This window comes from Cynocephalus volans, chromosome 5, assembly GCF_027409185.1.
Source record: "Cynocephalus volans isolate mCynVol1 chromosome 5, mCynVol1.pri, whole genome shotgun sequence".
NCBI classification, from domain to species: Eukaryota; Metazoa; Chordata; class Mammalia; order Dermoptera; family Cynocephalidae; genus Cynocephalus; species Cynocephalus volans.
The window spans coordinates 16667289-16682097 of record NC_084464.1 but is presented as its reverse complement, the minus strand read 5'-3'; the positions used below and the strand labels follow the sequence as shown (position 1 = coordinate 16682097).

Here is a 14809-nt window from a genome sequence, read left to right as displayed (position 1 = left end):
TAACATGGGGGGGGTCTTCAAAAAGTTCATAGAAAATACATATTATGAAAAAACTGTGCATGGATTTCAAAAATATTTTGCACCCAAATAAACTCGTACTAACTTGAGCTACTAAGGACAAGAGGCACTAACGACAAGATATCAGTTCAAATAGAGCCCCTATCAGAGCAACATGGACTCTGCTAAAACTGAAGCAAAAACAACATCAAATTTATGGTGAAGCCTGGGTAGAAGAATGGTGAGGTCATTGATGCTTTATGAAAAGTTTATGGGGACAGTGGCCCAGAGAAATCAGCAGTTTACAAGTGGACAGCTTGTTTTAAGGAGGGATGAGATGTGGCTGAAGATGAAGCCTGCAGCCTTGGACCATCCACATCAGTGTGAGGAAAAAATTAATCTTGTTCATGCCCTAATTGAAGAGGACTGACGATTAACAGGAGAAACAATAGCCAACACCACAGACATCTCCAACTGGTTCAGTTTACACAATTCTGATTGAAACATTACAGGTGAGCAAACTTTCCACTTGATGGGTGCCAAAACTGTTGCACCCAGATTCGCTGCAGACAAGAGCAGAGCTTTCAAAGGAAATTTTGAACAAGCGGGATCAAGATGCTGAATCATTCCTTTGAAGAATTTTAACAGGAGATGAAACACAGCTTTACCAGTATGATCCTGAAGACAAATCACAATCAAAGCCATGGCTACCAAGAGGTGGGAGTGGTACAGTCAGAGCAAAACTGGGCCAGTCAAGGACAGCGTCATGGCAACAGTTTTTTGGGATGCTCAAACCATTTTGCTTGTTGACTTTCTGGAGGGCCAAAGAACAATAACATCTGCTTATTATGAGAGTGTTTGGAGAAAGTTAGCCAGGCTTTAGCAGAAAAATGCCTGGGAAAGCTTCAGCAGAGAGTCCTTCTCCACCACAACAATATCTCTGCTCATAGTTATCAAACAAGGGCAATTTTGTGATAGTTTTTATGGGAAATCATTAGGCATCCACTTTACAGTCGTGATTTGACTCCTTCCAACTTCTTTTTATTTCCTAATCTAAGAAAATCTTTAAAGGGCACCCATCTTTCTTCAGCTAATAATGTAAAAAGGACTGCATTGACACAGTTAAATTCCCAGGACCTTCAGTTCTTTAGAGATGGACTAAATAGCTGGTATCATCACTTACAGAAGTGTCTTGAACTTTACAGAGCTTAGATTGGGGGAAAAGTTTATGTTTTTTATTTTTATCTTTTAATTTCATTACTTCATTTTCCCATGATTTTGTTGTTGTTGTTGTTGTTGGTATTTGGCACAGGGATAGAATCCTGGACCTTGGTGTTATCAGCACCGTGCTGTAACCAACTGAGCCAACTGGCCAGCCCTTTTTCCATGAATTTTTTTTTTCATTTTTTTTGAATCAAAATTGATTATACAAATTTTGGGGGTTCAACATTGAGATATGTTGATCCAATCAATATTACTAGCATATATATTGTTACAAATCATAATTATCCTTTATGCCCCTTGTCCAATCTCTCCTCAACCACCTTTCCCTCCCCCTCCCCCTCCCCTAGATTTCTTCACTTCTTCTGAAAGAATAATTTTTACTCTGTTGATTTGTTGCCTAGATGATCTGTCCAATGCTGAGAGATATGATCAGGTCCCCCAATATTATCATAGAGCAGATACTTCTGTCACTCTGAAATGGGCTTTGTGGAGAGAGACGTCCTCTTCTTTTCTTTATCTCTGCTGGTGACTCTCCTTTTGTCAATGTACTCCAGTGGTTGGCAGGTCACCTGCATGGTGCTTGTGGTGTCTAGCCACTTTTCTGGCAGCCATGGTTATTGTGGTGGCTGTGGTGGGCCACCCACATGGAGGTGGTTTTTGGCATGCTCCTTGGTGCTGGTGGTGTGCGTGGTTGTGGGGAATATCTTGCTCCCTGCTTGAAGCCTCGGGGCCCCAGGTGGTTGTGGGAGGGGGGGGGTCCAGTTACCTCCATGCCTCGGGTCCCCAGGTGGGCCCCAAGGTGCTGGTGCAGTGTGCCTGGTTGTGGGAGGGGGGGGGTCCGGTCCCCTTCTCCATGCCTTGGGTCTCCAGGCAGGCCCTGAGGCACTGGTGCAGTGTGCCTTCCGTGAACTTTTTGAAGTCCCCTCTACTAGTCACATAGGGGTATGTGAGAATGACAGGAATGCTGGAGGCAATCTTTAGTGCACAGTGATCAGTAAGTGTTAGCTGTACTAGATATTATTCTAGTCCTGCTCTTCCAGGTTGGCTGAATGGCTTTGATTAAACAAATCATTGGAGTCTCTCCTGGCTTTATTTTTTGAGCCCTTAAGTTCCTTAATTCTATTAGAAGGCACATACATGAGAGAAAATAATCCAGGAAAGCAGGGTCATGATTTTTGTTTTTGTTCTTTTTCAAATTCATTTCAAGTTTATTCCTTTGCCATATATCAGTTGTACTGATAAATGGGGCCTGAGGTGCTGTAGAATTAGATTCCCTCAACTTACAAGGCATTTTTGGGGGGAAGTTTACATTGCTACGTTTAAGCCCCTGAAAAATCACTGTAACTTTAACTTAAGCAAGTTAATCTCTTTCAAAAAGGTAAAGAAGAGTTAGGGAAATTATTTCTAAAATGCTTTTGCTCTTTTAAAATACTTAAAATTTTTAAATAATTAAAAAAATAATACTTTAACATATTATATATAGTATAGGAGAGAAAAGACATTTTCTCTACTTTCTTAAGCTCTGTGGCTGGGCCTAAGAATTAAACTTACGAAAGGTAGATTAACAGGAGAAAAGCATACATATTTTATTTAATGTGAATATTTTTATGTGTACATGGAGGCCTCCAAATATAAGAAACGAAGACCCAAAGAAGTGAATAGGACTGAGAGATTATATACCATTTTAACAAAGAATGATAAATTGTGAAGATGTGACAAGACAAAAGTAAAAGGAGTTTGAGTTAGCATTGGCAAACTGTGGAAAAGTAACTAGGAAATAGATGGAAGAAACTAATGAAAGATAAAGGTTATCTTAGTAGGTTTATTTGTACTGATCCATTTCAGTTTTGTCTCCCCATCCCCAGTAATAAGAATATTCTCCTCTACCTGGTACAAAGAGTGCCTGTTTCTCATGGGAAATTTATGTTTTGTTTTTAGGTAGAAAGGGGAAGTTCAAAGAACCCTTCCAGGGCTGGCAGGTTAGCTCAGTTGGTTAGAGCATGGTGCTAATTACACCAAGGTCCAGGGTTCAATCCCTGTACCAGCCGGCTACCAAAAAAAAAAAAAAAAAAAAATCCTTCCATCATTTTCTCAATTGCCTTCAGCTCAAAATAATCAACATTCCAAAGTGGCATATTTTGGGGTGCCATGTTCTGATCCCCTTCATTTCTCCCACCTAAAATTTCACAGGAAGCTTCACATATTAAAAGCTGAGTTGGTGGTTTTGAAGAGAAGGATTGGGTTAGTAGCTGATTGGTAAGAGATGTGCAAAGGGGAGAAGGACATAGATTAGAACAAGAATAAATAAGAAAAAACCCGAAACGCCAAAAACAAACCCAAATCTAAACATACTTCCCCACATCCCATTGAACCAGTCTCCCAATTCTGGGAATAGGCCAGTCTAATAAAATGGTTGTGCTTCATTTATCTGATGGAGAATATTAACATTTTCTCTTAAACGGTATGAATTAGATACTGTTTGTCCTCTCCAATTCATGCAGAAGCAGCATTTTTTTTGCCAATGTTTGCACAAGCTCCTCCTTTTTGGACAGCGCATGTATTCAGGGCATGACAATTTTAAAGCATAATAAAGGCTAAACTATTACTTTCTGATTGAAATGCTTCCAATATTTATATAGTGGTACTGAACTCTGGTTCTAATACCATGGAAAGATTTAGGATCACCTTTTCCAAACCTGGAATAAGGTCCTCAGCACTGAAAAGAACTTGGAGTAAGGACACACAACTGGATTTCCTATGCCAGCTCATCTGGTAGGTTTACATAGCACTACCCAAGTGTGTAATTTGGCTAGCATTTAAGGTGGAATACCTGGTGACAAAAGGTGCCAGATATCTGAGTCCACATCATCCTGACCATTTAGGTTTGAACCCTTTACATACCTTGTTGCCACACAAACTAAGAAGACCATTGCTGTTCACAGACAAGGTCAGATGGCACCTGAATTACCCAGGCCTGTTGTGTTTCGTGCCTTTGTCACTGGTCTTACTGGCAACTGCACACCTTTGTTTTACATGTGCCTCTGTTCGTTTGTAAGAGCAGAACAGGTTGCGAAATATCTGACATAGGAGGCCTGCGGTCTGTCTTTGGCAGCTGGAAGGCTTGGTTTTTCACCTGACCAAACTAGTCCAGATTTTTGGACTACCCATTTATAATTTTGGTATTGGGCAGCCTGACAGGGGAGAAGCTGAACTATTCCAGGTTGCACAGGGTGGCCTGTGAACCAGCTGAAACATTTGGTGATTTGGCTAATGTTTTTGCTTAAGAGGCAGTGCTAGAACCACTTATGACTTCCATGAAGGGTTTGAGGATGCTGCCTATGGAATCAGACCCCAGGGTTTTATTGTGATATTGCCTTGATATGTCACCTAGAAGGCATCCAGCACCATTTCTGTTTTATTTTTCTTTTATTTTTCGCATCTGTTTTCTTTTATTTTTGGCAGCTGGCTGGTATGGGGATCTGAACGCTTGACCTTCGTGTTACAACACTGCAGTCTAACCAAGTGAGCTAACCAGCCAGCCTCTACTCTGTTTCCAATGCAAAGGGAAACATTCCTTTCCAGTGACTCCAGCTGAACTGTTTGATACTTCCCAGCCCAGGCCCCAGACTTGGTGACCAGATGATCCCAGCCCAACCGTCAAACTAATTGCAGATAGAGAAGGGAGAAGCTGTCCCTGAGGGAGCCCTGCCCCACTTGCAGATTGATGAAGAAAATAAATGCTGTTGTTATTTAGTAAGCAACCATGTTTGGGGTGGCTTGTTATACAGCAATAGGTAGACAGACAAATGGTGAAGTTAGGAGCTTCTGAATGCCTAGAGTAAATATTTTAACAGCTGAGGTACACGGTGTTTGAAGTAGGACAGGAAGACATTTCAGATTAGACTAGATGGTCTAAATTTCAAAAACTTATTTTGCTTGTTGCTTCATATAACTATTAACTTCAGGGGTTTGGATCCCAGAGTAAAAAAGACTTTGGCCCTGTCTCAGGGTGAAAGATTAGGGGCAATGAGCCTGGGAGGTAAGTTGTCTATACCACTTGGTGTGCCAGAGCAGAGGTATGGTGTCAGGGGCCAAAGACCACACATCATTTCTGCACCTTTCAGGAGGCAAGGACCTCGAAGTCCCTGTGCACCCCAAGTGGGATGCTCTCTATTCCTGCTTCAGAAGTCCTTCCTGGCTTCTGAGGGACACTCTGTCCTGTTCCCTGCAACCCTCCTGGCCACTCTTTCTCTATCTCCTTTGCAGGTTCATCCTTCTCCTCCTGACCTCTGAATGTCAGAGTTGCTCAAAGCAGAGCTCTGAGCCCTCTCCTCATCTTCCGAGCTCCACACATAGTGTGGTATAATCAAAATACACATTATCTGGTCTTTGTCCCCAGTTCCTGGAACAAAGCTCCTAAAAATCTTGGAATTTCGTAAGTGACAAGGAATTTATTTATGTTGTCATTGTTGCTTTGTTATAACAAACTCTTGTTATTTATTTAAAAAAATGCCCTTTGGATCTCACCTGAGTTTATGCTAATGAAGTGATTTAGAGTGGCGTCCCTAGATAGTCTCAGGTTGGGCTGGTTACCAGAAAGACCAACTAATTAGAGAATTGGACCTTTAGCTCCACCCACTAACCTCCAGGAACGGAACAGGAGCTGGAGATTGAACTCCTGCACAACAGAGTTTGTGGTGCTTCTGGGATAGGGAACACATGGAGGTACTGGCAGGGTGCTGCATTGGGAGAAGCTATGGGAGCTCCAAGCCATCCCTGTGCTTTGCTTTATAGCACTTCTGTTATTGGAGGTGCTCAGTCCCTGGAGGAGGGTTTCAGGACATGCTGTGGGTTTCCAGCCATTCCCTGAGGTCTCAGGCCCCTCCTCTGGGCTCTCTGGAGGAAAGTTACTGTTGCCAGTTAGACCTATTTTCAGCACTAACTCTGGGAAAAGGAGACCATAAGGGGCTGGCTTATGCAAATCCAGTGGCTGGGCACGCTCAATAGAGAGCACAGAATATTCTTGAATATGCCCAGTGCATGTGATAGGGTCTGACCAATGAACATGCTCCAGGAAGGGACTGACTGAGCATGTGCCGGATGAAATGTTACATAACTGAGAATCACCCCATTAATTGAATATTCATTAGGTAGAGAAATTATAAAATCCAAATCCCAGTAGCAGGTGGGTAACTTGAGTTTTTATCTAACTTACTTTCAGCAGGCAGCTGCTCATCCTTTTGAACCAGCCTGCACTTCGTACTGAACTTTAAGTATGTTTTTCTTGCTTTTGTGTTAGAATTGTCTGTACTGAACTTAGTTTTCAGTTAAACTTGGTGTGGGCCCTGCTCGATCTCTGGAGCGTGCTGCAGTCTCTCTGTGGAACCTGTTATTTGTTATCTGTTGTATTAAACTTGTTCTTACTTTCTACTGTGACTCTGCCCTTCAATTCATTCCTGTGGTGGAGTCAAGAACCTGGTAAGAGGACTGGGTGGGTTGAGGCTGACTACTGCCCCCCCCATGCTACCTCCAACATCACTTCCATCTGGCTGTTCCTGAGTTGTGTCCTTTATAATACACTGAAACTCAAAGTGTTTTCCTGAGTTCTGTGAGTCATTATCAAACCAGGGGTTCAGGAAGAACCCCTGAACTTGTAGTTAGCTGGGCAGAAATGTGGGTGCCCGGGTACCCCATTTGTAGCTGATATCTGAAGTGGAGGCAGTTCTGTGGGGTTGAACCTTTAATTTGGGGAATCTGATACCAACTCCAGGTAGTCTCAGAGTTGAATTGTTGGACACTGTTGTAGAATTGGGGAATTGGTGTTAGACAAGACACCATTTGGTGTCAGAAAGAACCTGAGAACCTAAGCTCAACCTGCCCCAAATGGAATTCATGATCTTGCTCTGTTCCTCTTTTGATTGTCCCTGCTCCCGCGACTGCTACTCAACAGCTCAAGTCCAAAACGTAGGAAGCACCCCCCCACTCCCATATGGGCCCAAAATTGTGCCATGTTGGTTTTCACTCCTAAATAGCTCTCAAATCTGCCAACTCCACCACCATCATCTCTCAACCTAGTTATGGTCACGCTTCACTACAACAATTGCAAAAACTTCCTGTCAGGACCATCTACAGTGTCTCTGTCCCCAGAATCTGCTCTTGATCTTTTCAAAATTTAAATCTGGTTAGTCACACCAGTGATTCAAAATCCTTCAATGGCTTCTCACTGCTCAAGGCAGAGCGGCTGGCCCCTGCCCACCCCTCCACCCTGAGCTAGCTCTTCCTTGCTTTCTGCCCTCGGGCCACACCCATCTTCTCTCATTCCCTCCCTCCAAGTTCCTTCCAATACAGGACCTTTGTAGGAACTGGAATGTTCTTCTCTCTGGTCCTATCTGTTAACTTCCACGCACCTTCCTCACAGATGCTCCCCTGACCTCCCCGACCAGGTCAGATCCCATCTCCTTAGCACTTGCCAGAGTGGCTGAATTAGTATAAATGTTGGTCGCCTCCAATATATGGGAGCTCCACCAAAGAGAGGAGAGGTGGCGGGGGCTGGGACCAGGGCACTTGCATGACCCCGAGCGTGACACCTCCTTAAAGTCTGCACCCCAGGCACCTCACTAACCCCCCTGGAATGGACATGTCCCCTATGAGAGATGACATCCAAAGGGTCACCATAACCTTAAAAAATCTCTTTGAAGTCCTATTTCATTATTAACATTTGTGAATTTTGTATTTGATACCATAATACCTCAATTCTTACTTAAATGTCAAAACAATGTCTTCTCTCCAAAATCTTGGAGTTGCTCCACGAAGACATAGCAGGTGTATCGGGACCTCTTGTAAGCCCCATACCCCAGCTGTGAAGCAATCATGTAGTTCTACACTGAGGAGGGGATCAGGGGCCTCTTCCTCATGACACTGCCCCCCAGCCCAGGCTACGTAGTGATGGGGAGAATGTTCCCTCTCAACTGCCTGGGTTCAAATCACACTACGACCTAGCTGTGGGACCCTGGCCACTTCTACTCTCTTATGTCCCACATGTAGAGTAGGAATAATGAGTCCTACTTCACTGCGTTGTTCTGCAAATAAGATCACGCAGGGGAGCCCTCAGCACTAACCGGCAGCCAGTGGGCGCTCAATCGATACTGGCGATTAACAGGATCCTTTCCCTCCGCTCCGCATCTCTTGCACCTGCCCCCACACCAACACACCTAATGCCCTAGCCCCTTTAAATTCTGCCAAACCATGACGTACTTGTTAAATAACCTGGGTAAGAGGGCTTTGCTGCCTATGTTTCTTAACTAGTAGGTCTTTGTTCCTAGAATCCCCAGCTTTTTATACATGTAACCGTACACTCGTCTACATAGTTTTACTACAGTTCCCAAGATGTGGTCCCCAGAGCCCAGCACCAGCATCCCCTTGCTAGTAGTATCTTCAGGCCCCACCTCAGACCTACTGAATCAGGATCTCTGGGGGTGGGGCCCAGCCATGGGTTTCCACCAGGCCTCCGGGCGATGCTGGTGCGCGCTAACGTTTGACAACCACTGACTTAGATCAGGGTAAAGATGTCCTTAAAAACAAAAACACACACTTGAAGTTCCCCCAACCCCTGGGTACCCGGACGCGTTCCCCACCCTGCCCAGCCTGTGGTTCGGGCTCTCTCAAGGCTGGAGCAGGACTGTCTCAGCCTCAGAGCCGGCCGGGTCAGGGCTCCACTCCGGGCGGGGGAGGAGGGTGCTGAGGATGCCGTGGCGCGGGGGTCCGGCCGCGGCCGGAGGCGGCGCGCGAGCGCAGGCCCGGAGTGGCGGGCGGGACAAGGGGAGGAGCGGGGACGTGCTCCGGGGCCCGGCGCGAATGGCCTCCGGCAGCTCTCGGCAGGCGGCCTCGCCCGCCCCCGTCTGGTCTGCAGCCTACCCCGCGCTAACCCCTGGGCAGGTGGGGGCGGCGGCTCCGGCCTCCGGCGGCGCCCAGGGGCGATCGCGCCCGCCCCAGGCAGGCTTCCGCGGGGCAGTGGAGCCCGCGCGCCCCGCAGTTTGGGAGGGCAAGAGTGGAAGGGAGGTGGTTTGCTCCACGCCCTGCGGCCGTCCGCGCGGAGCGGGCCCCCGGCCAGACTCCCCGTAGGCGACTTGTGCTCAGCTGCGAGCCGGCCCCGGATGCCTAGGCCGGTGCGCAGCCGGGAGGAGACCTGCCGGAGCCCTCCGGCGCGCAGCGCCCCCAGGCCAACTTCGCGGGCGGGAAGACTGCAGACGCCCGAGACTCCGAAAATCGAGCGCGAGTTCTTCACCGAGGCGCTGCCCAGGCGGGCAGACGCCAGCCCCGCCGGGGGTGACGGGAGCCCGCGACCGAGACCCCTTTCTACCCGAGCCCTCGGGAACCCGCTTCCAGGTGCTCGGGCGGCCGCGCCTCCCCGCCCCCGGCCCTCCCCCGCCGCGGACAGGTTCAGCCCGGAGGCGGCGTCGCCCGGGAGCCGACCCCAGGCCCGCGTCCTCCTCCCAGTCCGCCCGGGCAGCAGCCGCTAAAAGCCGGGGGCTCCGAAGTGGAGCTGCGCCCTCTTCTCGAGCCTGCGGCGGCGAGGGGGAGCCCAGCGGGCGCCGCGCGCTCCTTCAACAGCCGCGGGAGTGAAGTTTCCGGAGAAGTCTGGAGCCGGGGTTTCGCGACCCGGACGAGTCCCCGGGCTGACGGCGACATGGAGTCCCCCGCGGCACAGCTGCTAAGTTTGGAGGCACCGGGACCCACGCCCTTCGGAGAGCCCCCGCCCGCAGAGGAGCTGTCAGTCCCGGGGGTCCCCTGCATGGAGAGTCGCGAGGACGGCGGCAGCACATCTGAGGCCCCGAGCTCAGAAGTTCAGCTCGGGGACAGGCCCATGTCCCCGGAGGAGGAGGCCGCCCTCTGCGAGCAGGCGGAGCTGCTGGAATGCCGCCGCCGCCCCCGCGCGCGCTCCTTCTCCCTGCCCGCCGACCCCATCCTGCAGGCGGCCAAGCTCCTGCAGCGGCGGCAGCAGGCCCTGGGGCTGGGCGCGGAGTGCGGCGAGCGGGCCGAGGACGCGCGGCAGAGCCCCGGCGGCTGCTGCACCAAGTGCAAGAAGCGGGTGCAGTTCGCGGACGCGCTGGGGCTGAGCCTGGCCAGCGTGAAGCACTTCAGCGAGGCCGAGGAGCCGCAGGTGCCTCCCGCCGCGCTCTCGCGCCTCCGCAGCTTCCCCATGCGCGCCGAGGACCTGGAGCAGCTCGGGGGGCTGCTGGCCGTGGCGAAGGTAGCCGCGCCTCTCTCCGCGCCGCCTCCCCGGCTCCGGCCGCTCTTCCAGCTCCCGGGGCCGAGCGCCGCGGCTGAGCGCCTGCGGCGGCAGCGCGTGTGCCTGGAGCGCGTGCAGTGCTCGGCGCCCTGGGGCGCGGAGGTGACGGGCTCCGGCCGGGTGCTCGGATGTCCCGGGCCTAGGACCGTGGCGGTGCGCTACACCTTCACCGAGTGGCGCTCCTTCCTGGACGTGCCGGCCGAGCTGCAGCCCGAGCCGCTGGAGTCACGGCCGCCAGAGGCGCCGTCGGGGGTGTCTGGACCGGGACCAGAGGACGCTGAGGAGGAGCCGGGCGCGGAGTGCTTCCACTTCTCGCTGTGCCTGCCCCCGGGCCTGCAGCCCAAAGCCTGGGAGGACGCGGACGCCCTGGGCGTCCACATCCACTTCGCCATCTGCTACCGCAGCGCGCAGGGCGAGTACTGGGACAACAACGCCGGGGCCAACTACACGCTGCGCTACACGCGCCCCGCGGACACGCTCTGAGCCGAGGGGAGGGGACGACCGGGCGCGGAGCTCAGGCAGCCGCTCCCAAGGGACCTGCTGGACGCTTTGCCGAGTGTCGTCGGTCTGGAGTGAAGGGAGCGTGCAGGGAGAGGAGGCAGGCGCCGAACCGTAACGCGCACCCAGGCAGATCCCGGGAGCGAGCACAGCGGGAACGTCTCCGGCCTAACTCGTCTCGTGGCGCGGACTTTCCTAGATGGCCTCTAGAATTCCCAGCCTGCATCAGAGTGGGAAGAAATTCCCAAGGCTCCGAGCAGTGGCTTTCTCCAAGAAAAAGGCTCCCGACTCCTGAGAGCGGCTCTGAGACCTGGGGAATTGCTTTAAACTCTGGATGTATTTTAGCCCTTGCAGGGTGTTAGAGACCCCCGGGGAAAAGACAAGCGTCCCGCCTTCGCACAACAGGGAAGGCTCCCGACTGTCACCGCACGCGTGGGACCGTCACACCCGCAGCCTATTTTTCAGAGAAAACCGGGTTGGGGCAGGGCCTGGCCGTCCTTTTCTTTTAACTGGGATCTGGGAAGTGTTTGCCCAGACTTGACGTTATTTACTTATGCGATTGTGTACAAATGGCCTTTAGAAAAGTAAAGGCCACTTGTGCACCCTTTTACGCTGTACTTCAGCTCCCGTGCGTTTGGGGAGGCTTCGGGAGTCAGGTGATCTTTAGCTGATGACACGAGCACTTTAACAATCGTTAAACAGTATTTACAAATTTCCTCTTTGATCCCTCCTTTTTGGTGTGAAAGGGCTCAGATTTCCCATATTGGGCAGAAATGCTCTTTAAAATGTTTTGTAGAAAGCGTTCTGTCCCCAGCCAAAATAAGGTGTTTGGCGAATTAAAATGCCAGAGTAATCCAGCAGGCCTTGGCTGTGAGCTGCGAGAGCGGTCACACACGCGCCAACCCCCTTTGTGTAGGGAGAGCCCATAGCCGCAGCCAGCTCGCTGAGCCATTAGCAGTCAGAGAAGCTGGGCTCTCAGTCGCTGGACTCCAAGGGCAGGGAATGGGGGATGGAAAGGTGGCATTCTGTCCCTCTAAGAGCCACAGTGGAGAGTAGTGACTTGATGAATAATGAAGCATGCCCAGCAAGTAAATGCTGCTCAGAGCCGTATGGGCACCCTGCACCCAGTAGGACTGTGGACGCCTTCTCCACTCACTGCTCGTGGTTGTGATGTGGCCAAGGTGATGGGGCCATGCCAGAGCCGGCAGGTGGGCAGCCTGGGTGATGGCAGGTTTCTTTCACCCCTTTGTCAAACCTTGGTAATTTACCTGTTCTCTTTTTTTGAAGGTTTGCTGTTTTCCAGCACATGACTAGTGTAATGAATTAGTTTGGGGGTGTTAGTCTTTAAGGAGGGACGGTTTCCTTTTCTTTTTCTTTTTTTTTTCTTTTTTTTTGTCTTTTTCGTGACCGGCACTCAGCCAGTGAGTGCATCGGCCATTCCTATATAGGATCCGAACCGCAGCGGAAGCAGCGCCGCACTCCCAGCGCCGCACTCTTCCGAGTGCGCCACTGGCTTGGCCCAGGAGGGACGGTTTTCACCGCTGCTCTACAGAATAGGGGTTAGCCTATGACAGCCCAAAGCCTGTTCTTGTAAGACCTGAGACCTAAGAATGGTTTGTGCATTTTTTTTTTTTTTTTTTTTTTTTAAAAAGATGACCAGTAAGGGGATCTTAACCCTTGACTTGGTGTTGTCAGCACCGCTCAGCCAGTGAGCAAACCGGCCATCCGTATATGGGATCCGAACCCGGGGCCTTGGTGTTATCAGCACCGCACTCTCCCGAGTGAGCCACGGGCCGGCCCTGGTTTGTGCATTTTTAAATAGCTGAAAAAATTCAAAAGAATACTATTTTTTGGTACATGAGAATTATATGAAATTCACATTTCAGTGTCCATAAATAAAGTACTACTGAGACACAGCCACGCACATTCATTTAGATATTTTCTATGCTGCTTTCATACTACAACGGCAGAGTGAGTGGATAAAACAGAGACCATATGGCAAAGCCTGAAATATTTACTGCCTGGCCCTTTATAAAAAGTTTGCCAACGCCTGCTCTGTATTTTCTTTTAACACTATATGCTGAAAATTATAGTTAATAAAGCAGTTAACCTCTTAGTGAAGTAAACCTCCTTTGGGTAAAGGTAAAAATGTTTATATTGCTCTCAGCAATCTTAGTTAGAATAAACACTAAGACACTGAAAGTGCAATTATTACTGTACTGGGGAGGAGAATTCACCTGCTGCCTTCTTTCACCTAAGAAATAACAACAAATCAGTGTAACTGATTTCTGTGCCTTAAAACAGGTTGTCTTAAGCTATAAAAATATTTAGTTAAAACTTTAGATTGGAGATATCCTTTGATATCTTCAAAACCTTTGTGCTTCCCGAAGTAAACTGATCATGGGAAATTTTTAAAATAATAGTTTGTTGACAGGGAGCCATCAGGAGTTAATGAGTTATAATTTATACTTGGAGTTAAGTAGACTTTAAAAAGTGATCACATTGATGAAATAATAATTCACATATGTTTATAAAAACCTTATAAAAATAAAAATAATTATTAGAATGACACCGTTTTCCTGTTATTAAATATAACAGCAATCAAGGTTTTTCATGCAACATCCAGGAAGTCTTGGGTCTGGCATACCATTTCTTAAAAATGTGTTATTGTGTAGTAACAACACCTAGATACATACATTTGATATTTTTCTTATGTATTTATACATACATTTTAGCTGAAAAAGATTGGTAGTGTATATAGCATATAACAGTTTGAAAATGCTGGTTCATATGGTAAGAATGCATTATTTTGAATTTGATTACTTAAATTAGGAGCCCTATATAATGATCAAGATCCTCTTGTCTTGGGCTGGCCTGTGGCTCACTCGGGAGAGTGTGGTGCTGATAACACCAAGGCCACAGGTTCGGATCCCATATAGGGATGGCCGGTCGCTCACTGGGTGAGCGTGGCGCTGACAACACCAAGCCAAGGGTTAAGATCCCCTTACCGGTCATCTTTAAAAAAAAAAAAAAAAAGATCCTTTTGTCTTGTGCTGTGGTCTGAATGTGTTCCTCAAAGTTCATGTATTAGAAACTTAATTCCCAGTGAAACAGTGTTGAGAGGTGGGACCTTTAAGAGGATTAATGCCGTTATGGTGGGAGTGGGTTAGTTATCGCAGAAGTGTGTTCCTGATAATGCAAATTTGGTCCTCTCTTGCTCTCTCTTGCCACGCGATGCCTTCTGCCATGTTATGCCATATCAAGAAAGCCCTTGCCCGATGTGGGGCCCTCAACCTTGCATGTCTGAGCCTCCAGAATTGTAAGAAGTAAATTTATTTTCATTATAAATTACTCTGCCTGTGGTATTCTGTTACAGCAACACAAAACGGACTAAGATATCTAGTATCCTTTAAAATAGTAACCCATTAAATCTAGAACAAAATAGATAAGACATGTATCTTTAAGGGGTAGGTACAGCAGATTTTTTATTCTTAAAAACCATTATTGGCTTTCAAAAATATATTTTTGAATTCAAACATTTTAAAAGAACTTATTTAATAATACAACGAACATCAAACATGACTGTTAAAGTAATATAGCTTTGCTCTTCTCTAAATATTGGAGAATTTTCCAATTCTGAGCTTTTCAAAAGTTCAGAATTTGGGGCTGGCCAGTTAGCTCAGTTGGTTAGAATGCAGCCTTATCACACCAGGGTCATACTTCAGATCCCCATATAGGCCAGCCACCAAAAAAAAAAAAAAAAACAAGTTCAGAATTTGGTAAAATCTATTGAACAGCCCA

The 14809-nt window shown here is 48.4% G+C and overlaps 1 protein-coding gene across 1 annotated transcript; it reads left to right on the top strand.

Moving 5' to 3' along the window:
- Positions 1–9855: 9855 nt before the first annotated feature.
- On the top strand, positions 9856–11751 carry PPP1R3G (protein phosphatase 1 regulatory subunit 3G). The gene has a single exon (XM_063098119.1). The coding sequence runs from the start codon at positions 9908–9910 to the stop codon at positions 10991–10993; it is 1086 nt and encodes a 361-aa protein (XP_062954189.1). The 5' UTR covers positions 9856–9907; the 3' UTR covers positions 10994–11751.
- Positions 11752–14809: the final 3058 nt, after the last annotated feature.

Coding starts and splice junctions, on each gene's coding strand:
- PPP1R3G (XM_063098119.1), top strand. CDS start 9,908: ATGGAGTCCCCCGCGGCACAGCTGCTAAGTTTGGAGGCACCGGGACCC.